This window comes from Bufo gargarizans, chromosome 1 (genome assembly GCF_014858855.1).
Source record: "Bufo gargarizans isolate SCDJY-AF-19 chromosome 1, ASM1485885v1, whole genome shotgun sequence".
NCBI lineage: Eukaryota > Metazoa > Chordata > Amphibia > Anura > Bufonidae > Bufo > Bufo gargarizans.
The window spans coordinates 545,568,414-545,595,703 of NC_058080.1; the positions used below are offsets into that span (position 1 = coordinate 545,568,414).

Sequence of the window (27,290 nt, forward strand, 5' to 3'; positions counted from 1 at the left end):
AAATGGAGGCTGACTGTCCTCCCTAGCTCACAGGTGGTCTCTAAAAGTGGTTGTCCGGACTTGGAGCCTACAACCTCTATCATCCGGAGCTGTGCCCCTAAACATAAAAAGTGAGACTCACTTGCCCATCACTAGGTCACAATGACTTGAACATTACGTCACAGCTGTGAGGTACTGTTCAAGTCGACGTGACCACTGCGGCCTAGGATTGGCTGCAGTGGTCACAGGATTGGAAGCAGCACTGGCCAAACTGTCGTGGCAGGTGATTCTTCTATTTATATTCAGGGGCACATGTCCAGATGATAGAAGTTCTGGCTGGACAATCCCTTTAAGTAGAAGCCAATACTGAATATAAGTGAAAATCCGCAGCATTTTACTAGCAAACAATTCATTCTAAAACTGTAGCCAGAGCCCCTCGATACGTGACATGTCCACAGCAGACCATCGTACAGCCTTCCATCCTCCCAGCTGGTGAGACGCTCTGGAACACGCTCGCTCATCTCTACCATTGCTCTTCCTTGTGACATACCATCGAGTTGACTGCCGCCGCGGTGCATTGTGGGACTGTGGAGGTCTGCGGTTGGGAGGGGCCCGGATTCCAAAGTAGAGCGGCACCGTGATCTGAGCGCCCGGTGTGTCCAAGCGGAAGCTTGAAGTGTCTGCGGTCAGGTGAGGGGGGCCGGCGGCCATGGTCTAGTATCTGCTATAATGCATAGGCTGCCTTCTATGTACTGGGTGGGCACCTGTGTGGTCCATACCTGTCCTGTCACACACAGGATAGGATTGTCACCTAGCACTGCACTACTTCCCCAGGTGCTAGGCTTCCTGATGGCCTCACACTGTATGCATGGCTCCTGGTATACAGTGCCATTGCCTTGATGGGTATATACTCTGTATACTCAGCTGCCAGCTTGGCATATGCAGTCTCAAGGCTGGATCAGGGTTGGCAGATGATTTTTATTTATTTTTTTCTGTGCAGTTTACCCAATAATGTTAGACAGCCAAAATTCTAAATGCAGAAATGTGTGTTTTCTGTGCGTATCCTCTCTCTGGCCTGCTGTCGGGGAGGAGATGAAAGGCCAAGCTTTCCTCCTGTCCGTGTTTCCGGCTGGATAAAGGGGTTGTCTGAGGGAGCAAAAGGGCCAGAATAGGGTAAAAATAAAAAATAATACTCCGCAATCCTCCACCACTGCTCTTTACTGTCTGGCCCCTGCTTGACCCAAATAAATGGCTGGAAATGCCCTCCTGGCTGAACGTTGGCGACCTGACCAGTGTGGGAAAGAAGGGGATCAGTGATTAATGATTTTTTTTATTTTATTATTATTATTATTATTATTATTATTATATATATTTTTTTCTTTTAGCACATCCTGGCTGTTTTGACAAAAATAAATAAATAAAGAGGAGCTGTCATTGCTAACATGTCTGTTTTAGTAACTACTTTTTATTCCCCATGTGATAACAATTCTGGGGTTTCTATTCATATAATTCTATGTTGTGCCGTTCTTCTTCTTCTATTCCCGCCAGAGGTTTGCAATGAAGGTCCACATGGCTGTTACCAGTTGGGAGTATGTCCCTGCAGGATGGGATAGTGGCAGACTCTGCAGGGACACACCACAACGGGTTACCCATCTGGACTTTTATTGCAGACTTCTGGCAATTTACTAATTGTCTTCTAGGAGGAATAATAGAATGGCACACCATAGAGTGATGAGAATAGATGCCCTAGAATTGTTGTTACATGGGGAACGCAAGTAGTTAGTAAAACAGACCTATCAGGAGCGGTGACAGCTCCTCTTTAACCACCTCAGCCCCCCTAGCTTAAACCTCCTTAATGACCAGACCACTTTTTACACTTCTGCACTACACTACTTTCACCGTTTATCGCTCGGTCATGCAACTTACCATCCAAATGAATTTTACCTCCTTTTCTTCTCACTAATAGAGCTTTCATTTGGTGGTATTTCATTGCTGCTGACATCTTTACTTTTTTGTTATTAATCGAAATTTTTGCAAGTTGTCATTATAGAGGGATATTTCTCTCACCCAGCATGGGTATATGTAAAAAGACACCCCAAAACACATTGCCTTACTTCTTCTGAGTACGGTGATACCACATGTGTGACACTTTTTTGCAGCCTAGGTGCGCAAAGGGGCCCAAATTCTAAAGATCACCTTTAAGGCCTCTTTCACACGGGCGTCATATTTTTGGCAGGATAACAGGCGGGTGCGTTGCGGGAACACGCGCGAGTGCAAAACATTGTAATGCGTTTTGCACGCGCATGAGAAAAATCGCGCATGTTTGGTACCCAAACCCGAACTTCTTCACAGAAGTTCGGGCTTGGGATTGATGTTCTGAAGATTATATTATTTTCCCTTATAACATGGTTATAAAGGGAAAATAATAGCATTCTGAATACAGAATGCTTAGTAGGTGATCAATTGAGGGTTAAAAAATAATAATAATTACCTCACCTTCTCCTCTTGATCGCGTAGTTCCCGGTCTCTTCTTTACTTCTTTAATGATGAACTACCGGCTAGGACCTGTGGTGACGTCAGATCACATGGTCCATCACTGTGGTGATGGACCATGTGATTGGAGCATGTGATCTGACGTCACCACAGGTCCTTTAGCCCACAGCTCATCATTAAAGAAGTAAAGAAGAGACCGGGAACTACGCGATTAAGAGGAGAAGGTGAGTTAATTATTTTTATTTTTTTTAACCCTCAATTGATCACCTACTAAGCATTCTGTATTCAGAATGCTATTATTTTCCCTTTATAACCATGTTATAAGGGAAAATAATACAGTGAATAGACTGTCACCTAGAACCCATGCGTGAAAATCACACCGCATCCGCACTTGCTTGTGGATGCTTGCGATTTTCACGCAACCCCTTTCATTTCTATGGGGCCTGCGTTACGTGAAAAATGCAGAATATAGAACATGCTGCGATTTTCACGCAACGCACAAGTGATGCGTGAAAATCACTGCTCATGTGAACAGCCCCATAGAAATGAATGGGTCCGGATTCAATGCGGGTGCAATGCGTTCAACTCGCGCATCGCACCCGCGTGGAATACTCGCCCGTGTGAAAGGGGCCTTAGGATTTCACAGGGCATTTTTTATGCATTTGGATTCCAGACTTCTTCTCACGCTTTAGGGCCCCTAAAATGCCAGGGCAGTATAAATACCCCACGTGTGACCCCATTTTGGAAAGAAGACACCCCAAGGTATTCCGTGAGAGGCATGGTGAGTTCATAGAATTTGTTTTTTTTTGTTTTTTGGCACGAGTTAGCGGAAATTGATCCATTTTTTTTTTCCTCACAAAGTCTCCCTTTCTGCTAACTTGTGACAAAAAGTTCAATCTTTCATGGACTCACTATGCCCCTCAGCGAATATCTTGAGGTGTCTACTTTCCGAAATGGGGTCACATGTGGGGTATTTATACTGCCCTGGCTTTTTAGGGGTCCTAAAGCGTGAGAAGAAGTCTGGAATATAAATGTCTAAAATTTTTTATGTATTTGGATTCCGTGAGGGGTATGGTGAGTTCATGTAAGATTTTATTTTTTGTCACAAGTTAGTGGAATATGAGACTTTGTAAGAAAAAACAAAAAATCAATTTCCGCAAAAAAAATAATAATTCTGTCACTGCAGTGGGGCGGACTGAACGCAAGTGTGCGCACAAGATCAGGCCTGATCGGGCGAACACAGCGTTTTTTGTAGAGCCTATAGAACATGTCCTATTCTTGTCCGCAATTGCGGACTAGAAAAGGCATTTTCTATATAGTTCTGGCAATGTGCGGATCCGCAAAATGCGGAAAGCACATTGCCGGTGTCCGTGTTTTGCGGATATGCGGTGTCCGTGTTTTGTGGATTCGCGGATCCGCAAAACACATACGGACGTCTGAATGGAGCCTTACAGGGAGGTGATCAATGACAGGGGGGTGATCAGGGGTTAATAAGTGACGGGGGGGGGGGGGGTGTAGTGTAGTGGTGTTTGGTGCTACTTTATAGAGCTACCTGTGTCCTCTGGTTGTTGATCCAAGCAAAAGGGACCACCAGAGGACCAGGTAGCAGGTATATTAGACGCTGTTATCAAAACAGCGTGTAATATACCTTTTAGGGGTTAAAAAAAATCACATCTACAGCCTGCCAGCAAATGATCGCCGCTGGCAGGCTGGAGATCTGATGAAACAGAATGTAAAAATACAAAATGAGGATTACGGTGCAATTTGAACTCCCTGGTCTTAGAAACGGACCAGGAGTCACAAAGTAAGTACCTAGAGTAGAGGTTTTCAGAGGCGCCAGGGGGTGAAAAGTCAGTTCTATAGAGAACTATATATATATATATATATATATATATATATATATATATATATATATATATATATATATATATATATATATATATGTATATATATATTATATATGTATATGTGTAGGAGTTATGCTCGTCTGCAACTATAGAACAAGATAGGCAGCTCAAGCGCTTCAGAGGGTCAAGGATTGCCCTTGCCCACGTTTAGAGAGATATAGGCGATGTAGAGAGGACAAAGAAAAAGAAGCCCTTTTACACCCGTGGAGAAAAAGTTTGAAACACGTACCAGGCGCCAAATCTCTTAGTCATTAGTCGTGATAAAGATACAGATTAGTTCTCATCAGTGTTTAAGATGTAGGAAAAGACCTTCACCTAGGTCTATTATGAGAGCTCGGAGTTTTAGAAAAAACACCTCAGCTTTATAGTGGTGATATTGGAAATCATAAAATACTAAAATTAAAATCAAATCCACTCACTTCACAGGGGGGGCAGTCACCAGGATAAGCTCAAGACACCTGGGACTATTTTCCCCCCCGGCCAGGATCGTATATAGAGATGTGAATATTTGAACGCCGCCTACACACGTGGCTTCTGGTCAATCATTTTATTAATTTAGAACTCAACGTGTTTCGAGGGTCTGAAGCCCTCTTCTTAGGTATCTTGCCCTGGCTTTATTTTGCCATGCTGGCAGCTGAATTTCTCCATGCATTCCTGTAATATTAAAGGGGTTATAGATATGCGCTTGGAAGCGGAGGTGCAGTAGCCCGGTTCTGCCACTAGTTCATGGATCCTTCTGCTTCCGGCTGCATTCTTTGTTAGGCTAGGGCTACACGCTGACAACAGAGTAGCGGTGATCCCGTAGAAATAAATGGGGTTGCAGCGCGAGTCGTAGAAAATCCAACACTGCGCTGCAATCCCATTCATTACCACTACTCTGCGAACCTAGTCATGACCAGTGTAGCCCTAGCCTTAGTTCTGGCCGCTGCTGTGAACAGCAGGTTCGGTGCGTGTGTCGGACCCCCACCAATCTGATATTGGTGACCTATCCTGAGGTTATGTCCTCAGTATCTATAACCTGAAAAGTCTTGTTATGAGTTTCTGTTAAAGGGGGCGTTCAATCTCGACATTTATGACATATCCATAAGAATTGGATCGGTCACAGGATGCTAGTGTGAACAGAATCACTCCCATCTGATGGGAGTGATTACTAGTAATGTGGTATAGACATCGCATTCACTCTGATGAGAAGAGCCTTCATCTCCTGCCGGAAATCCAATCAGAGCTTCTGCTGGACCCTGGGCACTTCGTCCGCAGGGCTGTTTCCTATGGCACCCCGGTTTAATCAGCAGCACATCATAGATATTCCTGAGATGCCCGGTTCCCAGAATTGTGCACAATCTGGCCCACAGGCGGCCTGTGAAGGGAGAACGTGCAGCGTCCTGGCACAAAAGAAATGGCACTTTACCCCTTGTCTACGTTCAGTTTTAGGAGGGAAGTAAAATGCGTTCCCAGGAAGTGGGGTCCCTCTCTCTGAGACATTCCACGAATGCTTGTAAAGAGCGCTCCTCTTGTGAGAACCATTGAACGGGGAGGGGCAGTGACACTTTTAGGGTCTCTTAAAAACAACCTAAAAATTCTTAAGGAACAATAGCATCCAAGTGCTGAAATGCAATATATATGTTCTGTCTCCACTGCTCAGTATGCGGACACTTTAGGCACCCACACATGGGTGCAGGTTTCGTAACAGAAACTCTGTGTGGATTTCTCTGCTTTTCCATACCATATAGGCACCAAAATCTACATTTTTAACTTGCAGGTGCGGATTTCACCCTTTGTATTGCAAGTCTACCACACAAACAGTTGACACACTGCCGGTTTCAAAATTCGCACCGCAGGTCAAATTCTGCATGGTAAATATTGTATAACTCGTGATCCGAAGCATGCGCAGGTAGCCTTTAGCTGTCGGCTGAACGAGTGCGTGTATCCGTATGGCTTGTGGCAATGTGACGGCTCGGATAGGAGTGTTTCTCAAGCTTGAGAGGTTCATGATTGAAACATCGTTTAGTGTTTTTTCCTCCCGCAATAACAGAGGTTTGATGATATGATGATGTCCTGCTACTGTAATGGGTGGATGTGCCGTTTTGTGCTGTTTCCTGATCAGCAGGGGTTCGAATGAGGGGGTCCCCCCACCATTCACGAGAACAGGAGCCCTTCTTCCCCTGTTTGAATGGAGCGGTGGGCACACATGCACACTGCGGCTCCTTTCAACTCTAGCGGACTGCTGGAGATAGCCGAGCGCTACTTCCAACCGGAATGAAGTTACAGACATGCGTGCATATCTGCTACTCCATCCCAAATGTGGGAACACAGCCCCTGTGGTCGGACCCCGGGAGATCAGATGCTTAGCCCCTCTCCTGTATATAGGGCATAAATCTGATCCACCGGGGTCCATAGCCTTTAGAACAGCACAAACTCGCATTGTGTTGATAGTAGTGAATAATTTCTGTTCATTCATAGCTAACATTTGGCTGGTGAATAAAACACTGCAAAACCTGACATCCCTGTGTGACTGCGCAGCTCAATGCCTGTGACATCCTGTGCAGGCGCGCTGGTCTGAACAGGATGAGGGGCTTGGCATTTAACACAGAGTTGGGTAAATAGTTTTTCTTGGAATGTGATTAAATGATTTCTGTATCCTGTATTGGCGAGGGTGGGGTGGGGCGGGTAAACGGCTTGGGCATCTGAAGAGACTACATGGCCCCTCAGCTTCTTATTTCTTGGCGGAACTTTCTGTTCACTTTCCTTTTTTCACGGTCAGGTGGGGAGTGGGTTGCCTGCCCTATATTCTTTATTTTTGTTGTTGGTGGACATTTTATTATTAGTGTTGCTTTTCTCAGGAATAAGTGATACTGAAATGCAGATAGAATATTTTACAGTCTCTTAGCATGATATCCATATGGTCACGTGGTTAGGAGCAGCGGGAGCATGAATACAGCCATTATCCAGACAGCAATCTATTATTAATAATATTATTATCTCATTGGACCCCAGCAAAGGGAATCAGCGGCGCATGGCTCTGGAGGGTGGCTTCATCCAGGTTCAAAATCCCACAAAGCTAACGATAGAAAAAAACGCAGCTCTGTCTCCAATATGCAGTTTAAAGAATATAGTAGCTTTATTCACTAAATAGGGATAGGTACATATCACATTTTGCCATCCGTTTAATGTATGCAAAAAATGTATAGATTGTCGGATGCCTCTGCTGGATGCCATACAGTCGCATTGAGTTCCATTGTAAAAAAAAAAAGTATACGTTTTATTACCAGACTCTGCGGGATGGAAAAGCGCGGTGTGCTACACTTTTGTATCCCCTTTTTTTTTTATTTTATATTACAACGTATATATCAAATGGATGCCAAAAAACGTGATGTGAACCCCCCCCACCCCAAGTAGGGCTGCAGTAAACAATTATTTTAGAAATCGAGTATTCTGCAGATTATTTTTTTTACGATTAATCGAGCAATCTATTAAGAAAAAATGAATTAGACTGTTTTCCTTTATAAAAACTCATCAGTCCCCAACTTCCTTCGTCGTCAGCAGATTTGTACCTATGACACTGGCTGACCTGTTCCATGTGCGCTTGGCCGCTGAAGGCATCCGTGTTGGTCCCATGGTCATATGTGCCTGCCTTGCTGAGAAAAATTATGTTTTACTATATGCAAATGAGCCTCCAGGAGCAACGGGGGCGTTGCTGTTACACCGAGAGGCTCAACTCTCTCTGCAAAGGCTAGTTGATGTCTATGATACATAGTATGTTATTCGCTTGCTGCTGAGGCTGGCTATTAGATGGCCCTCTCCTATAAGCATGCTTTCTGGGGTACATGTCTATTTTAATGGGTAGAGGACGGTGTTTTTTGCTGCCTAACATTAACCATTAACACAAGAGAAATGACCAGAATTGTATCCTTTGTGTACCCCCCTCAACAATGATATTTCCGTCTGTCGTGTGGCCATATCTTGATGTTATAGTTGGCTGGTCAGACTAGTAAATGTTTGTGTACTTCTGGACTTCTTTAGTCCATGTTTGGTCCCCATTCACTTCCTGTTTGTGGCAGGGTGACATTTAGATGAGTCTGTATGGAGCATTAGTCATGGTGTGACTCAATCTCGCCGTTAGAACAGCGTCCATCTCTGAGGCTGTCTCATCACCATTCTCCAGCAAGCTCTCTCCTTTCCATCAAACAGTATCAGGATGGGGGGAAATAAACTTTGGGGGACATTTACACGCCGTTCTTCATCCCTCCTGCTCTGGTGGTTCGCCTAAGTTATCTAGAGGTGCCGGCCTGTACATAACTTAGGCTGACTTTAGACCATTTAATACACCTAAAACAGGTGTAGAAAATGATAAATGAGAGGGGCCTGCCCTTTACCACCCCCCCCCCCTTCTTTTTTTTTTTTTTTTTTTTTTTTTTTAGACCTAGCGTGAGCGGCGGAAAAGGGGAAAAAAGTCGCATATTGCGGCTCAAATAAGCCGGAAAGTTCCTTATATCTGTTCGTAAATTACCACCATTGTCTTTTACTTCCCTGCAACAGACTGTGAAGCAGCCACAAAAGCTATCCCTTAAAGGGGTTTTGCTATTGATAGCCTGTCCCCAGGAAAATCAGCAGTTTGAAGAGGCTGCGGTACTGGTGTGACAGATGGTTACCTCGTAATATACACACAAAGATGCCGCATGCTAATGAGCTGATTCGAGTCCGGCGTGATGTCATTGAGTCCAGCGTTTTTTCCACTTCATCACCACGACGGCTACAAGGAGATTGACCCCTGACCTCTGTAGGGGCAGGAACAGAGAGAGGGTTTAAATCCCCCCCTCCCACCACCAACACCAGTGTTTCCTGTCCCTACAGAGGACAGGGGCAGAGAGAGTCTCCCTGCGGGGAGATGAAGATATAGCAGAACTTCCTGACACCTACCGGGTGTTCCCCCTGCCCTCCTGCGGTCTCCGTACTAACGCTGGGCAGGGGCGAAGGAGGGAGGCCTCGCTCCATTATTATATGTGAGCCTGCTCCCGGTCGCGATCTCCCGCCGGGCCTGTTTGGCTATCGCCGGGTGCGCGCCTAAGCGCTTCAGGATAACGGCCGTCGTCACTTCCGGGTGCCGAAAGGAAGTGACGTCATTCAGAGGCGTCTCCGAGTTCAAATTTTCGCGCGCAGCAGCGCCGATTGTCAGTGTACCGGAGCCAGTGTGCAGTCATGTCGGCTGAACCCCGCTCCCCTGGAGACCCTTCTGTGCCGCCTGTAGTAAGTCCCCTGTGGGGAAGCGCTTTTTTTCTTACCCTGTACTTGTCTTTACACTGTACCAGGTTACTTGTTCCTCCTCCTCCACATCTCTGGCTTGGGGCTATATCCTGCTGTTGGCATGTGTACTTACCATAGCTAATTAGGGTTGTTCTCCCCAGGTCACTAAGGAGGCTCAGAGAAAGATCAAAAAACAGTCCAAATGTGTGTCCTGCCTCAAACGGCTACCGGACGACTATCGTAAAAAACTCTGTAAGGACTGCATATCTAATGTGATTGCCGAGGAACAGCCTTCTTTCCTTAAAGATCTAAGGTCCATGATCCATGAGGAAGTCAAAACCTCCTTTTCTCAGATACCTTTACCCAGGGATGAACCCCCTTCAAAAAGACATAGGGGCCCATCCCCTTCACTATCTGATCCAGAGATTATAGAGGAGGAGGCCTCGTCCTCCAGAACACGGGAGGACGAGGTGGTCTTCTCTGATCTTGAGACTCCAGAATCAGAACAAAGATTCTGCTTCTCCTTGGACGAGATGCCTGACCTATTAAGGGCAGTCCGGGCCACTATGGGGGTCGAAGAAACCCCTAAAGCACACTCAGTCCAGGATGAGATGTTTGGGAGGCTCAGGGTTAAAAAAACCCGGGTATTCCCAATCAATGAGAACATACGGGATATGGTGCTGGACGAGTGGTCCAACCCAGAAAAAAGGTTGGGGGTATCCAGGTCCTTTAGAAACCGGCTGTTGTTTGACACGGACGAAGTTAAAATCTTCAGCGAAACACCAAAAATTGATATTCAGGTGGCAAAGGTCAATAAAAAGACTGCCTTGCCCTTTGAAGACACCTCTCAACTGCGTGATCCCATGGACAGGAAAGCAGATAGCCTCTTAAAAAAATCTTGGGAAGCAGCGATGCTTGTCTTAAAAACAAACATCGCTGCTACCTCAGTGGCAAGATCCATGAAACTGTGGCTAGAGGAACTGGAATCTCGTATCACAGATAATACTCCTAGGGATGAGATCTTGAGATCCCTCCCCCTGTTAAAATCCGCCACAGCATTTATGGCTGACGCCTCAGCGGAATCGGTCAGATTCGCCGCAAAGGACGCGGGACTCTCCAATGCGGCCCGTCGCGCCCTATGGATGAAAAGCTGGTCGGGCGACAACACATCGAAGATGAAGCTTTGCTCCATCCCGTTCTCAGGGGAATACGTCTTTGGGCCCGTCCTAGACCGTATCCTGGAGAAAGCGGCGGACAAGAAAAAGGGATTCCCAGAAGAGAGACCCTACAAAAGGAAATATCCCTTTCGGGCCCCCACTAGCCAGAACAATCCCTTTAAGGGTAAAGGGAAGTCAGGACGCTGGAGTTACCCTAAAGGGGGCAGGGGTAGGATTACCCCCTCCTCCTCCCAGAGTAAACCCTCGGATAAACAATGACGTCAGAGTGGGGGGGAGATTGAAGAACTTCCTGACTCCTTGGGAGTTCATTACTCCGAACCCTTGGGTCCGGGACATCATAAGATCCGGGTACCGGATCGAACTCTCTTCATCTCCCCCAAACCGCTTCATTGTTACCAACCTACATTCCCCCAAAGTACGCGGAAAGATATTGGAAGGAATCCAAAGCCTTCTGGCAACGGACGTAATAATACAGGTCCCGCCAACACAGCAAAAACAAGGTTTCTACTCAAACCTGTTTTTGGTAGAGAAAAAAGAAGGCTCGTTCCGTACGATCATAAATCTGAAAGCCCTGAACAAATTTGTCATCTATCGGAAGTTCAGGATGGAATCCCTGAAATCCCTGATTCCATTGATAAAAAGGAATGCCCTGATGTGCTCAGTAGACCTCCAGGACGCATACTATCACGTCCCAATTCATCCAGAGTCACAAAGGTTCTTGAGGTTCGCCATTCAGGACCACAAGAGGGTAATCCGTCACTACCAGTTTACGGCCCTTCCCTTTGGGATATCATCTGCACCCAGAGTGTTTACAAAGCTGGTAGTGGAGATGATGGCCTTCTTGAGACACAAGGGACTGGTGGTCATACCGTACCTGGACGATTTCCTCCTAGTCGGCAACTCAGAGGAAGAACTCAGAACAGACCTGCAGTCCTTTCTGTCCCTTGTCCAGGATCTGGGTTGGTTGGTGAACTTGAAGAAATCAAACCTAGTGCCCTCCAGCACTATCCAGTTCCTGGGCGTTATCCTGGATTCTCAAACACAACGTACCTTCCTTCCGCCAGACAAGGTCAGAAACCTTCAATTAAAGGTCCGACGATTCCAGCACAGGAGGTCCTGTCCTATAAGAGAAGCTATGAGTCTCCTGGGTCTCCTCTCGTCCTGCATCACGTCCGTCCCCTGGAGCCAGTCCCACTTCAGATCCCTCCAGTCGTGGATCCTGAGAGCTTGGAACAGACAGCAGGCCTCCTTGGATCAGAAGGTCATGATCCCTCCGGCAGTAAAAACCTCCCTAGATTGGTGGAAGAACACAAGCAATCTGTCCTTGGGGGTCGTTTGGGAGAAAATCCCCTACATTCAGGTGCTTACAGACGCAAGCGAGAAAGGATGGGGAGCGACAGTGGGAGACCGTTGGTTTCAGGGTTCCTGGACCCCAACTATCCGCTCTCAGTCCTCCAATTTCAGGGAACTAGAAGCGGTCTGGAAAGCCCTGAAAACCGCAGAGATACTTCTGAGGGGTCAACATGTAAAGATTCTCTCAGACAACACGACGACGGTGGCGTACCTATCTCACCAGGGAGGCACGAGATCGGAGAAACTGATGTCTATTACAAAGAAGATCTTCAACTGGGCAGAATCCCACGTGAATTCCATCTCCGCAATCCACTTAAAAGGGATACTGAACGTAGAAGCGGACTATCTCAGTCGCCAGTCGATAGACCAGACAGAGTGGTCCTTGAATCCAGAAGTGTTCCAGCTGCTGGCAGGAAGATGGGGCACTCCACAGGTGGATCTATTCGCATCCAAAAGAAACGCAAAGGTACCGACGTTCTGTTCATTAAACCCACGGGACAATCCCTGGGCGTTGGATGCGCTCACAATTCGTTGGGACTGGGATCTCAGTTATGCGTTCCCACCATTGCCTCTACTTCCCAGAGTAATCCAGAAACTCTACCTAGAAGATACGACACTAATCCTGATAGCTCCCTATTGGCCGAAGAGGAGCTGGTTTCCTGCTCTAAGGAATCTGTCAGTAGAGGACCCATGGCCTCTTCCTGCCAGGAGGGACCTGCTTCACCAAGGCCCAATACTACATCCAGACCCAAGCTTCCTCAAATTGTCAGCTTGGATCCTGAGGTCCAGAAGTTGAGGTCACAGGGGCTCTCGGACCAAGTGATAACTACCCTTAAAGCTAGTAGGAAGAAGGTTACCTTCTCAATTTATCTAAAAATTTGGAAGAGATTCTGTACATGGATGGGGAACCCAGCCCCAAACTTAGAGCCGCCCAATTTCTTGAAGATCTTGGACTTCCTCCAGCAGGGACTTGAACTAGGTCTCAGACCCTCTACCCTAAAGGTACAGGTCTCGGCACTAGCCTGCTTCTTTGATCGCGATATAGCCAGTCATCACTGGATCAGGAGATTCATGAAAGCTGCCTCCCGTCTACGTCCCTCTCTAAAATCTAGGATCCCCAACTGGGACCTTAACGTGGTACTCACCGGCCTAACTCTCGCTCCATTCGAACCCCTATCTGATTGTTCCATCAAACATCTATCATTTAAAACCGCTTTCTTGGTGGCCATCACGTCTGCAAGAAGGATAGGCGAGATCCAAGCATTATCGATACAGGAACCCTATCTCCGTATCACCGATGATAGGATTATTCTTAAATTGGATCCGGGGTTCCTGCCTAAAGTTGTATCGGATTTCCACCGAAACCAGGAGATAGTCCTACCCTCCTTTTGCAATAATCCCTCTAACGATAGGGAATCGGACTTCCACTCTAGACGTAAGACGCTCTGTCTTGCGGTATCTTGGTGTCAAAGGGTTTCCGTAGATCTAATAACCTGTTTGTCCTCTTCTCGGGGAAGAATAAGGGTCTGAAAGCCTCCAGATCCTCTCTAGCACGGTGGATAAAAGACTCCATTTCCATTTCTTACGGGTCCCAAGACCTGTCTTGCCCCTCAAATTTGAGAGCTCACTCTACCCGGGCCATGTCCTCCTCCCAGGCAGAACGGGCCGGAGCTTCCCTTGAAGACATTTGTAAAGCCGCTACGTGGTCTAACATCCACACCTTTACAAAACACTATAGGTTAGACCTATCCAGCTCAGACTTGTCTTTTGGACGGAAAGTCCTTCAGGCGGTCGTCCCCCCCTAAGCTATAATTTTTTATATCTCCTTGTAGCCGTCGTGGTGATGAAGTGGAAAGCCGGAATTAGACTTACCGGTAATTCAATTTCCACGAGATCACCACGACGGCACATATATTCCCTACCCTTCCTTAAGCCTTACCTGGGAGGTTATGAAGTAATACCCTCGGTTTAGTATGTTTTGTTCTCACCACTTTTTTTCTGTCTCTGTAATTTTGGACACACTGGTGTTGGTGGTGGGAGGGGGGGATTTAAACCCTCTCTCTGTTCCTGCCCCTACAGAGGTCAGGGGTCAATCTCCTTGTAGCCGTCGTGGTGATCTCGTGGAAATTGAATTACCGGTAAGTCTAATTCCGGCTTTTTATTCAGAGCTATAGCTACTCCCCTGCCCACCTGCTGCTGATTCATATGGAAAATAACTGTCATTCAGCAGCAGGTAGGCGGGGAGAGTCAGGAGCTCATGAATATTCAGGACTCCTCATTATGAGCTGGAGCTTTTCAATACAAGATGTTGGCAGATTGACTGGGTCAATCAAAGAAAGTGACCCAGCATTTTGCTCAAAGAATCAGTCACTTATTTATGTTGCCCTTAGTTAGGACACCATAAAACTGGTGACGGGTTCCCTTTAAGCCTCTTCCCAGGCCAGTGATGTCATGTTCATCGGTCACATGGCCTAGGTCAGAGATGGCGAACCTTTTAGAGACCAAGTGCCCAAACTGCAACCCAAAACCCACTTATTTAGGGCGAAGTGCCAACACGGCAATTTAACCTGAATACTACAGTCCAATATAGTATATCTGCCATGTACTTTATCATTTAGCTATAATACCCTGCCTACATACAATGCGCGGCCTGTGCTGTTCATAGTGCGCCCTGTGCTGATGAATGGCAGGAAAACTCTAAGGCATATTGGTACACCATAGACTTTTTCCAGGGTGCGGGTGCCCACAGAGAGGGCTCTGAGTGCCGCCTCTGGCACCCGTGCCATAGGTTTGCCACCACTGGCCTAGGTGCAGCTCAGTCCCATTCAGATAAATAGGGCTGAACTGCTATACAGTAGGGTTATTTCGGGTATCGAATTTTCGATACCCAATCGATACTTTTGTCCGGTATCGACCTCGATACCGGGATTAGCCTTTTTTTCAATACTAGGCTTCACTATTGCGCAGTCTAGTATCACAGAGCATGGAGAGCGCTGCTGTCAGCGCGCTCCATGTTCTCCTCAGCAGCACAGGGGAGGAGTCGCTCTCTCCCTCCCCCTGTGCCGCCGCTGCCATCAATGAGGAGAGAGAGGGGCGGAGGAGGGGCGGACGCACTGCGCCACCAATGAAAGTTAACATTTAATACAAATACAGGAGGCTGGGTGCAGAATCACATAGCCGTTGCCCAGCCTCTATGAAAGGAAGCTGCGATCATTGGGCAGTGCGCCCTCCTCCCCAGTATTTAAAATCATTAGTAGCACAGTGCGCCTTCCCCTCCTCCTCCCCAGTATTAAAATCATTGGTGGCACAGTGCGCTCTCCCCCCAGTATTAAAATCATTGGTGGCAGTGGCCAAAGGGTCCCCTCTCCACTCCTCCTCATTGGTGGCAGTGTAAGCCTGGGGCTCCGATCGGTTACCATGGCAGCCAGGAAGCTACTGAAGCCCTGGCTGCCATAGTCAGCTCCCTGCTGCTGTGTGTACAAAGCACAGGGCAGCAGGGAGAGTGTGAAGTTCTATTTACCCTAAGGCCTTTTTCACACTAGTTTTCCCGCGCGGGCGCAATGCGTGAGGTGAACGCATTGCACCAGCACTGAATCCGGACCCTTTCATTTCTATGGGGCTGTGGACATGAGAGGTGATTTTCATGCATCACTGCTGATGGATCATGTGATGTGCGCAGTGACGTCACCAAAGGTCCTTTTCTCCCAGGTCATCAAAGAAGAAGAAAGAAGAGAAGCCGGGTGTTCTGAGGTGAGTTGAAATTTTTTTTTTAACCCCCTCCATCCCTATTTTACTTAGCATTTTGTATTAAGATAGAATGCTATTATTTTCCATTATAACCATGTTAAAATATGCATGATTCGACTTTTTTTTCACCTTGTCCCCCCCAAAAATAGGATAGACTGATCGATTATGGGCCAGACGTTCCATAAAATGCAGAACTCGCTCTACTTTTTCTGGTGTTTTAATTTTTTATGTGTGGTATCGAAACCGAATCAAAATGTTGGCATCGAAACAACCCTACTATACAGTGTACAGCGCTGTGCTTGGTGAACCGTGAGGAAGTTCAACTGAGCTCTGGTGAGTGCTGCAGCCTCCTATTGGCAGGCGTCAGACCCCCTCCCTATTGATCACCTATCCTAAGGATAGGCTATCCGTATGAAAATCCCAGGGAACCCCATTAATCTTATTTACACTCAAGTTTCTACAACAAGAACTGTTGTTCCTTAAAGGGAATCTGTCACCTGCTTTTACCATTTTAAGCTGTCACCATCGCTATGTTCACTAAAGTACCTTATTTCCAGGAGTCTTCTTTTTACTTTATTTCGTTTTGTAGTTTTGATATAAAAGCGCTTTTTATGTTATGCTAATGAGGCTCCAAGGTGCCCAGAGGGGCGTTTTTTTCACTCTCCGGTGCCCAGTGACGCCCCCCTGCAGTGCCCAAGAACGCCTCCTGATGCTCAAATAACCTCCCACAGCCCGGCAAACGGTTCCGCCCCCTCCCCACGTCATAGTCTACCTTATAGAAATGCCCCATCCTTCTTCCTGTCTGCGGCCAGAAAACTCGCGCAGACGCAGTACCGCCTGCGGCCTGCGCGATCATCAACCTCCTGAGGGCAAAAGTCTCACTGGGCATGCGCCGAGCCCAGTGATGTAACCTGAGCGCTGTTGCCCTCAGGAGGTGGTTGATCGCGCAGGCCGCAGGCGGTACTGCGCCTGCGCAAGTTTTCTGGCCGCAGACAGGAAGAAGGACGGGGCATTTCTATAAGGTAGACTATGACGTGGGGAGGGGGCGAAACCGTTTGCCGGGCTGTGGGAGGTTATTTGAGCATCAGGAGGCGTTCTTGGGCACTGCAGGGGGGCGTCACTGGGCACCGGAGAAGGAAAAAAACGTCCCTCTGGGCACCTTGGAGCCTCATTAGCATATCATAAAAAGCGCTTTTATATCAAAACTACAAAACGAAATAAAGTAAAAAGAAAGACTCCTGGAAATAAACTACTTTAGTGATCATAGCGATGGTGCCAGCTTAAAATGGTAAAAGCAGGTGACAGATTCCCTTTAAAGGGGTTGTGCGCATGACCATTTTTTCTAAAGGCAATGTGGGCAGTTATTTTTATTTATTTATTTTTTAAATTATTGCATTCTGCTCTTTTTGGGCTAAAAATAATTAGTCATGTTCCACTGCTGTTTCATGGTTTGGGATGCAGCTGGATTGGTAGACAACCCATGTATTAGGTCATTTCACAGCAGATATGTTGCATGAAATTCTGCGACTGCTCATCTGAACATGCACAGCCCTATCGTGTGTATAAAATGGATTTTCAGCCAAAAAAATACCTGCCAGATAAGGTTATAGTTAGGGGTGCACTGAAATGAAAATTCTGGTCCGAAACCGAAAATTCAGGATGCCCCTTGACCGAAACCGAAACTGCCTTTTTGCCCAAATACTTTTAAAATACTTTTTTTTTAATGATTTTATTAATAATTTTTTCATGAATTTAATAAATCATATTACCCACCCACCCCATAACAGTGCCATCCACAGACCCCCACCCACCCCATAACAGTGCCATCCACAGACCCCCACCCACCCCATAACAGTGCCATCCACAGACCCCCACCCACCCCATAACAGTGCCATCCACAGACCCCCACCCACCTCATAACAGTGCCATCCACAGACCCCCCCACCTCATAACAGTGCCATCCACAGACCCCCCCCCCCCACCTCATAACAGTGCCATCCACAGACCCCCCCCCCCCCCCATTGCCGCTCCAGTACAGACTAGTTATAAAATGTGTACAATTAATAGAAAATAGCGGGGAGGGACTGGGAGCCGGTGCGTTCACTGTGCTCCGGCCCCCAGCTCCAGTAGTTATAAAATGTGTACAATTAATAAGGATTCTATTCATGAGGCCCCCTCTGCAGTAGAACATTCAATATAGCCACATCCTACTCACAGGGCTGTTATCTTAATGCTGGCCGGCCGGGCAGACGAGCGGCAGCGTCACGACTGACGTCACATGCCTGCGCCGCCTCCTTCATTCAGAAAGTAGGCCGGGCACATGACGTCAGTCGTGACGCTGCCGCTCGTCTGCCCGGCCGGCCAGCATTAAGATAACAGCCCTGTGAGTAGGATGTGGCTATATTGAATGTTCTACTGCAGAGGGGGCCTCATAAATAGAATCCTTATTAATTGTACACATTTTATAACTACTGGAGCTGGGGGCCGGAGCACAGTGAACGCACCGGCCCCCCAGCTCCTCCTCCCAGTCCCTCCCTGCTATTTTCTGCCGATATGTACAAATATCGGCCGAAACGGATCAGGTTCATTTTCGGCCGATATTTTCGGCCGCCGGAATTTCGGTGCACCCCTAGTTATAGTCACACATGGCAGATATTTTTCATTAAGAAAAAAAGACAATGCAACAGCACTCTGCAAACCAAATAAAGTACAATAATGCCATAGTCATAGAAAACATTCTGGTGCTAATGCTACGCTTATTTTGTAAATTTGAGATTCTTGGCAAATACTTTTTGTACAAAATAATTTGGGCCCGTCTGCCAAACGTCAAGGCGATCTCTGTAAGGGTTCATTCACACGTCCGTAATTTGGGTCCGCATTCGTTCCGCAATTTGCGGACCCATTCACTTTCAATGGGGCTAGAAACTGATGCAAATCCACATTTTCGGGATCCGCATCCGCATTTTCGGGATCCGCATCCGTTTTTTCGGGATCCACAATTTTGTTCCTTAAAAAAAATAGAACATGTCCTATTCTTGTCCGCAATTGCGGACCAGAAAATACATTTTCTATTATAGTGTCTGTGATGTGCGGTCTGCAAATTGCGGATCGCACATTGCAGGTGTCCGTGTTTTGCGGATCCGCAAAACACTTACGGACGTGTGAATGGACCCTAAGACGGGAACCTAACACTAAATGCTACCTATTATGTGCCATAACGGCCACCATAAAATTCAGGGAGTGCAGGTTCCACATGCTTGCTGGGTCCACTCTGCTTTTTACCATTTTTGGTGCCATAATGGCCTCCATTAAATCCAGAGAATGCAGGTACCAAGAAGCATGCTGAGCCCACTCTATACCTCTCCTGGTGCCAGACGGCTTCCAATGAATGCAATGAGAGCAGGCCACAGCTTTATACTTACACTAACTAAAATGCGCCTATGGGGCAGACGGGCTGGTCAGGAGTGCACGACTACACCTCCAGCTCAGTACAACTGTAAGAAGAGGGGGCTCAGTCAGCATATCCCAGTTGTATATTTTTCATTGGCTTGGTGCTATTTGGGAGCACCTCTCTGTGCACTGCCCTTCTATCAGCATCCCTTGATTTACGCGTTATACCTTATTTTCTGTAGGAGCAGGTCTGCTCTCATCTAACATTAACGAATCCTGAAATTTTCCACGTTGTTAACAGCTACCCAAACCAGGAAAATCGTCCTCGGGCATTGATGAGAAAGTTTATTTCTAGCTTCCTGGAACAAGTGCAGGAAATGAGACTAATTCCTTTCCTTTTTTTCCCTTCTGTCCTCGTGCTTTCCTGCATGTGCGTAGATGCATCTTGTGAAATGAGATCATTGTGGCTGATCCGTCACCGCTGTGGAGGAGCTGGTTAGTACAGTACGTATCAGACCGTAAGTGTCCACGTAAGAAAGTGACACCCATCGTATGGCCATTATTGACTTCAATCTGGAACTTTTCCATCATTATTCATTTTCATTAAAGGGATTCTGTCACCTCCCCTAACCCAAAAAACGATTTTAAAGCAGCCATGCAGCACAGCTTACCTGGATTAGGCTGTGCTCTTTTATCTTGTAATCCGTCCAGCAGTTACTGCAAAAAACGACTTTTATTGATATGCAAATGTAAGGTAAGCTGTGCTTCATGGCTGCTTTAAAATCGTTTTTTGGGTATGGGGAGGTGACAGAATCCCTTTAACCCTGCTTCTACCATTAAACCAAAAACCCACAGATTTTAAAGAAGAAAAATTAGCATTCAGCTCAGTGTGCATATAGAAAATGCTGCTGTTGCAAACGCACAACAGCAAAAAACTGTGGTCCATGCTAATCTGTTCCGTCAGAACGCCAACCTCTAGGTTTTTCTTCCATCAGATGTGGTGGAATCTGTAAGGCTACTTTCACACTGGCATTTTTGGCTTTCCGTTTGTGAGATCCGTTCAGGGCTCTCACAAGCGGTCCAAAACGGATCAGTTTTGCCCTAATGGATTCTGAATGCAGCGTTTTGGTGTCCGCCTAACGATGCGGAGGCAAATGGATCCGTCCTGACACACAAGGTCAATGGGGACCGATCCGTTTTCTGGCACAATAGAAAACGGATCCGTCCCCCATTTGACTTTCAATGGTGTTCAAGACGGATCCGTTTTGGCAATGTTAAAGATAATACCAACGGATCCGTTCTAACCAGATGCATGCGGTTGTATTATCAGTACGGATCCACACCAAACGCGAGTGTTAAAGAAGTAGCCTAACACAGAGGTAAGAGCCTCCGATGAGGATGTGATCTAAGGGTACTTTAACACTTGCATTTTTCTTTTCCGACATAGAGTTCCGTCCTAGAGGCTCAATACCGGAAAATAACTGATCAGGCATATCCCCATGCATTCTGAATGGAGAGCAATCCGTTCAGGATGTCTTCAGTTCAGTCTTTTTGACTGATCGGGGCAGAGAAAAAAACTGCAGCATGCTACGGTTTTATCCCCGGCCAAAAAAAAACTGAACACTTGCCTGAATGCCGGCATTTTTTTCCATAGGAATGTTTTAGTGCCGGATCCGGCATTTAAAATACCAAAATGCCGGATCCATCCGATCCGAAAAAAAGGTGAAAAAAATAAATGCCGGATCCGTTTTTCCGGATGACTGACCAGGCATTTTTCAGACTGATCAGGATCCTGATCAGTCTTACAAATGCCATCAGTTGGCATACGTTTTGCCGGATCTGGCATGCAGTTCCGGCGATGGAACTGCTTTCCGGTTCACTCTGCCGCAAGTGTGAAGGTAGCCTTAGGCTACTTTCACACTTGCATTGTTTATTCCAGTATTGATATCTGACAGAGGATCTCTGTATCGGAATTAAACTGATCTATTTTGATTTTGCACATGAGGATGCATCCGTTCAGTTAGGGTGCCGTTGTGTGAAATCAAAACGGGCAAAAAAAGGGTTCCATCAATAAATACGCTGAAAGTCAATGGGTGGATGATGGATACTTTTTATTTTTTTTATATATTTTTTGGCTCTTAAAAAAACGGAACCGTCACCATTGATTTCAGTGCTCGATCGTTCCCCCAAAGACCCAACCTCCCCCTCCCCCCCCCTTTTTACGACCGGACACAAAACCGAATGCTGCTGGAACGGAAGACACCCTGATGCATCTTGAACGTATCTCTTTTCATTCAGAATGCATGAGGTCTAAACGGAAAAGTTGTTTTTATTCGGTATTGAGATCCTCTTCCGGATCTCAATACCGGAAAACAACAACGCAAGTGTGAAAGTAGCCTGAGCCCTACATGTATGAGGGCAGCTTGGGTTCCTACCTAACTGTCTGCTTGTGGAGCACATTCCAGAGTGGTCTTACAGTTGTTTCCCTCATGTAGTGCGCCGCTCAGCAACGTGAAATCTTCTCCATTTCCTCTCAGAATTCTCCTCCCGTGGAGATTGGAATGCATTTTGATAACGTGTATGCAAAGCAGTGACCGGACACCAGTTATGTACTTAAAAATGCTGCAGTTCCTTCTACATGTTTTCATGTCACTTACGTCATTTGTTGTAAGTGTTTAAAGCGCCACTCTACCCAGAGGAGTACTTTGCACCCAGTGGAAGCCATTTTACTAAAGAACCAGTGTTTTACACGTAGGTCTTAGTAAAAATGGCGGCAGGAGATCAAGCCAATTAATTAAGAGGAGCGTGTCTCTTACTAAATTTACTGTCCGTGTGCCTAGGGCTGGAGTAGCTTTCTGGTGTAATGTACTCCAGTTTTCGGGTGTATGTGTTGGCGTTTCACACCGCGGACCTGTTAATTTCAGTGGGGCCTCAAAAAACATAGTTCCATTCTGTGGCCCCGCAAGAAAGTTAGAGCAAGTCCTATTCTTGCCCGTGTGCAGGCATCCTAAGGGTACAGTCACGTGTGCGGTTTGTATAATTTCGGCTAGCAGATATCCATGTGTTTGGCACAGTAAAAATCCCATACAGATATGTGGAACTACTTTGATAGAAATGCATTCAACAAATCTGCTGTATGTGAATATATCTTTACCGATCCTGCTGTTTTAGTGGGCTCAAGCAACGTTTTGGGGCCTCATGCCTGTTGTGCATGGAAGAAGACATTACTTGGACTGTAAAGCCATTTGTGTTGTAGCCCATATGCCACCGTGTGGTGCCTGAGCGCCACTCCTTTAGGCACTGTGTTCTCCGCTGGTTTGGCCAGGTCTGTAAAACATCAGGCAGTAGAGCATGCCTAAATCCATGAGAGATGACCTTCACACGCAGGTACAGTGGAGGCCATACTGTTCTCTTGTGCCTCATTCTAGGACTTGATTATAATTTGACCCTCACTTTACAAAGAACCATTTCTAGATGGTGGGGGCATTCAGTAGACTAACGGTGGCTTTATGTGGCCCAGTGTGGGGCGGTAATGAGCCCTGATCAATGATAAAACAAGTCAGTCGGTGCTTGTTTAAAGAACCTTAATATTAGCTGATGAAAACTGCATTGGGGGCAAACGATCGTTACCTTTTATCCGCCATGTAGTATACATCATGATGTAGCACATCCCGTTTACACAGAGAGATGTGCTGCAGACAATCGGGCATTTTTACAGTTGCATAAAGGGTCAGCCATTAAGAGTTGATTAATGCCCTGTTTACACTGGTCAGTGATCAGGAACAATCGTCTGCCTGATCACTGGTCCATGTAAGGGGCCTAATATGAAGGTACAGTAGTACAATACATATTGTTCAAGGCAATGTGACCGCTGATTCCTGTGATTGGCCGCAGTGATCATGGGACTAGGCCTTTTCCTGGTCCTGTGGGGACTGGAAGCAGACGGCAGTGGTGCAGCGGTGGAATCGCGGCCAGGGGAGTGGTGCAGTGGTGGAATCGCGGCCAGGGCAGTGGTGGTTTTTCATGTTAAAGAACACTGGTTAGGACCCCAGGGGTTGTCAGCTCCACGGCCAGATAACCCCTTTTAAAATGAGCAATGCTCAAAAAAATCGATTCATATACTCATGTCTAAGTGAACTTGCCCACTGTCGGCCATATCCGACAGTGAATTGGGTTCTTGGTGTCGGAGAAACCTCACCGAAGCGGGATTTTATTATAATTCAACGCTGAACTAGTATATCTTCACATTTCTTGGGGGGGGGGCTAGACACGTATTGACCCTCTAGAGCTCATTAAAGATTTATATGTCCAGACCTTAAGGCTAAATGCACACGATCAGGATTGCGTGTGGAAAATCTGTACCGTAGGTCATGTATATTGTATTCTGTTAGAATTTAAAGTTCTAATGCACACAATGCAGATTTTTTTCAGTGCGGATTTTAAAATCCGCGGCATGTCAATATTTTTTTTTTTCCTGACCGGATTTTCTCCATTCACTTCAATGGGGAGAGTAAAATCCACACTAAATCCTCACCAATTGATGCAGATTCACCTGCAGGGTTCAGTGCGGGTTGTCTGCACATAAATCCTGAACGTGTGCATTTACCCTAAAAGGAAAACATTATAAAAATGTTTATTATTCACAATTTTTCATCATTTCCAAATAAAGTTTTACTGCTGTAGAGGTTGTGGCTACTTAATGGTTGTTTTAAGGATCCTGTTCACTATCATGTAACATGTTTTTTTCACTGTTTTGGTCTAATAGTGGGAACAAAAAGTCATATGCGGTACAAGATAGTGATTCGGTACAGGGTCAGACAGAGGCCAACAGGCAAACAGTAGGTCAGACGGACGTAGATGGGGCTAAGGTCAGAGCATGTACTGTATATATAGTAGTAGTCAATCTATTCTAGTAGCATAGGGCAGAGGACAAGACATGGAAGGACGGAATAAACAGCTTCTTAAGGCTAGAAAGGACCTGGAGCAGGAGGTCAGATTGAAGAGATCCAGGCAATGAACTGGATTAAAAGCATTCTTATGAGGCCTATGAGATTATATGCTAAATGAGGTTCTTTCACGTTACTTTTCAGGTTCTTTTTTGCATATGGCTGTCTAGCTTTCCTTGAAGAGTTCCTACCCTTTAAGGCCTCATGCACACGGCCGTGCCGTTTTTTGCGGTAAAAAATGCCTATTCTTGTCCGCAAAGCGCGGACAATAGGACATGTTATATTTTTTTAACGGGGCTGCGGAACGGCGCCACGGATGCGGACAGCACAAGGATAATATTGTGACTTGAAGAACATCTTATCTTGAATTTATCACATGAAAATGCAGTGTAAGCTACATGCAGCATTTTATAGAGCAGGAGGAGCTGAGCAGACTGATATATAGTTTTATGGGACAATATTCAGTAAAATTTGTATTTTATACATTTATATCTCTGCCCATTCTGGGTTTTGAACCTTTCCTGTATTGCTGCGTCTACAGAGAAAACTGTCAATCACTGGACTGCCTCCTTCAAAGCTCAGAATGAGCAGAGATGTAAATGAATAAAATACAACTTGGGGTACTTTCACACTACCGTTATTCTTTTCCGGCACTGAGTTCCGTCACGGTCTCTATACCGGAAAAGAACTGATCAGTTTCATCCGCATGCATTCTGAATGAAGAGTAATCCGTTTAGAATGTCTTCAGTTCCGTGACTGAATGGCGTTTTGGACGGAGGAAATACTGCAGCATGCTGCCGTATTATCTCTGTCCAAAATTCCGGATCAGTTGCCGGAATGCCAGAGGGCGTTAATTTACATTGAAATGTATCAGTGCCGGATCCGTCCTTCCGTTGCAAATGTGAAAAATATATATAATGGTTCCGTTTCTCATCCCTCTACAAATGCTGTCCGTTTGCATGCAGATTGCTAGATCCGGCAGGCAGTTCCGGCGATGGAACTGCTTGCCGGATCACTCTGCCGTAAGTGTGAAAGTAGCCTTAGGCTAGTTTCACATCTGCGACTCTTCTCTCTAGCAGGCTGTTCCGGCGTAGAACAGCCTACCAGAATTCTTCGGATACTGCCGCCTGCCTGCCGGGCCCTATTGACTATAATGGGCTGAGAATTGGACAAATATGCCGGGAATCACTTGGACAAAAAATGCTGCACGCGGCAGTTTCATCCTGCCGATTCCCAGTATTCTATGCCAGAACCGCCTGCTGCAGAGGACATACTAGTCTTATAATGAATCTTCTCGTATAAAACAGCTCGGACACCATGATCAATGTGAAGGTCCTGTGGAGTAAAGATAGTTTCAGCAGTACTTACTCGTCCGTCATGCCGCCGTCTCCACTGCGCTCAGACTGGCTGCCGTCTCTACATTTCAGCTCCCGATCGGATATGTTCCTATAACTCTCTGTACAGCTGCATATATGCAGTGTAGGAAGACTCGGGAACACACCTGATTGGGACCTGAATGGAAGAGTGCGCAGCGTCGGTGGCGAAATGGATTGGTCAGTACTGAGAAAACTATCTTTCTTCCATAGGTGAGAAGACTCCAGGATTTTCTTAAAAATAAATAAAAAATATGGAGAACCCTTTTAATTTTTTTCTCTGTCACTTTCTTAGACCTCCTACACTGTAAATAGTAAAATGTCTTGATCATACTATGAAAACCTACATTGTGTTAATGTCTTTCTAGGTCCTCTGCTTCAAAGTAACACAGCATGTCTCAGACTGGAGAGAAGGTCAAGGTAAGTGCTATATCATTAGACCAAGTTCTTCCCATTGCCGGTGTCTTCTTAAGACTAGTGGCCTGTATGTTCTCATTTATCTTCTACATACACTTGAGCAAACTGTATAGGGAAGTGCTATATTGGTGGCAAGTGTGCACATACAGACCATCCACCTAACTATGATGTTGTTGTTGTTATTGTATGTTTTTCCTAGTTTTCAGACTCTGCTGGCTATGTGGGATTTGCTAATTTGCCCAATCAGGTTCATAGGAAATCTGTAAAGAAAGGATTTGAATTCACGCTTATGGTGGTTGGTAAGTTGTGTGACCTTTTTCTTCATAAGGCTACTTTCACACTAGCGTTCGGGCGGATCCGTTCTGAACGGATCCGCCCATAATAATGCAGACGGAGGCTCCGTTCAGAACGGATCCGTCTGCATTAAAATGGCAAAAAAAAATCTAAGTGTGAAAATAGCCTCGGACGGATCCGTCCAGACTTTCAATGTAAAGTCAATGGGGGACGGATCCGCCTGAAGATTGAGCCACATTGTGGCATCTTCAAACGGATCCGTCCCCATTGACTTACATTGTAAGTCTGGACGGATCCGCACGCCTCCGCACGGCCAGGCGGACACCCGAACGCTGCAAGCAGCGTTCAGCTGTCCGCCTGTCCGTGCGGAGGCGAGCGGAGCGGAGGCTGAACGCCGCCAGACTGATGCAGTCTGAGCGGATCCGCTCCATTCAGACTGCATCAGGGCTGGACGGCTGCGTTCGGGTCCGCTCGTGAGCCCCTTCAAACGGAGCTCACGAGCGGACCGACGAACGCTAGTGTGAAAGTAGCCTTACATTGTGAGTTTCTTCCCATGAGGAGTAGGGGGATTTATGACTCCAGTAGCATAATGATGGGTTTACACTGGCTGAGGAGCAGCTGATTATTGGGAATGAAGCCTTCCTTCCCGACAGTTGGCTGCTGGTTCAGTGGGGGTGAAGCGCTCCCTTACATGCAGCGATCGCCTCCACGGTATGAGAACAAGCAATGGCTATTGCGATTGCTCGTCCCCATAGAACCGCATTGTTTCTGGGCAGCAGATCGCTCTTTAGATAGCACTTTCTGCTGCCCAGAAACGATAATTTGTGTCTGCATATGAACGATAGTTTCGCCCGATGAACAAGCGTTTTGCTTTTTCATTGTGCGATCAGCTGCACCTTTACATGGGCAGATTGTCGGGAACGAGTGTCGCTGAAAAGTTCGTCCCTGACTATTGGGATATGTAAAACCTCC

General features: G+C 46.4%; 1 protein-coding gene across 4 annotated transcripts in view; it reads left to right on the top strand.

Annotated features, from left to right (window-relative positions):
* Nucleotides 1-541: 541 nt before the first annotated feature.
* The window catches only part of LOC122924465 (septin-2A), an 85,715-nt gene continuing 58,966 nt past the window's right edge, over nt 542-27,290 (top strand). The window contains exons 1-4 of one of the 4 annotated variants that reach the window (XM_044275564.1): nt 568-669; nt 19,727-19,806; nt 25,976-26,027; nt 26,224-26,323. In XM_044275564.1, coding sequence (XP_044131499.1) covers nt 26,001-26,027; nt 26,224-26,323 — 127 coding nt within the window. In that variant the 5' untranslated portion in view covers nt 568-669; nt 19,727-19,806; nt 25,976-26,000. Of the gene's footprint in view, nt 670-19,726; nt 19,807-25,975; nt 26,028-26,223; nt 26,324-27,290 lie in introns of all 4 variants that reach the window. The other 3 variants (XM_044275563.1, XM_044275562.1, XM_044275561.1) reach the window with 3 other exon arrangements.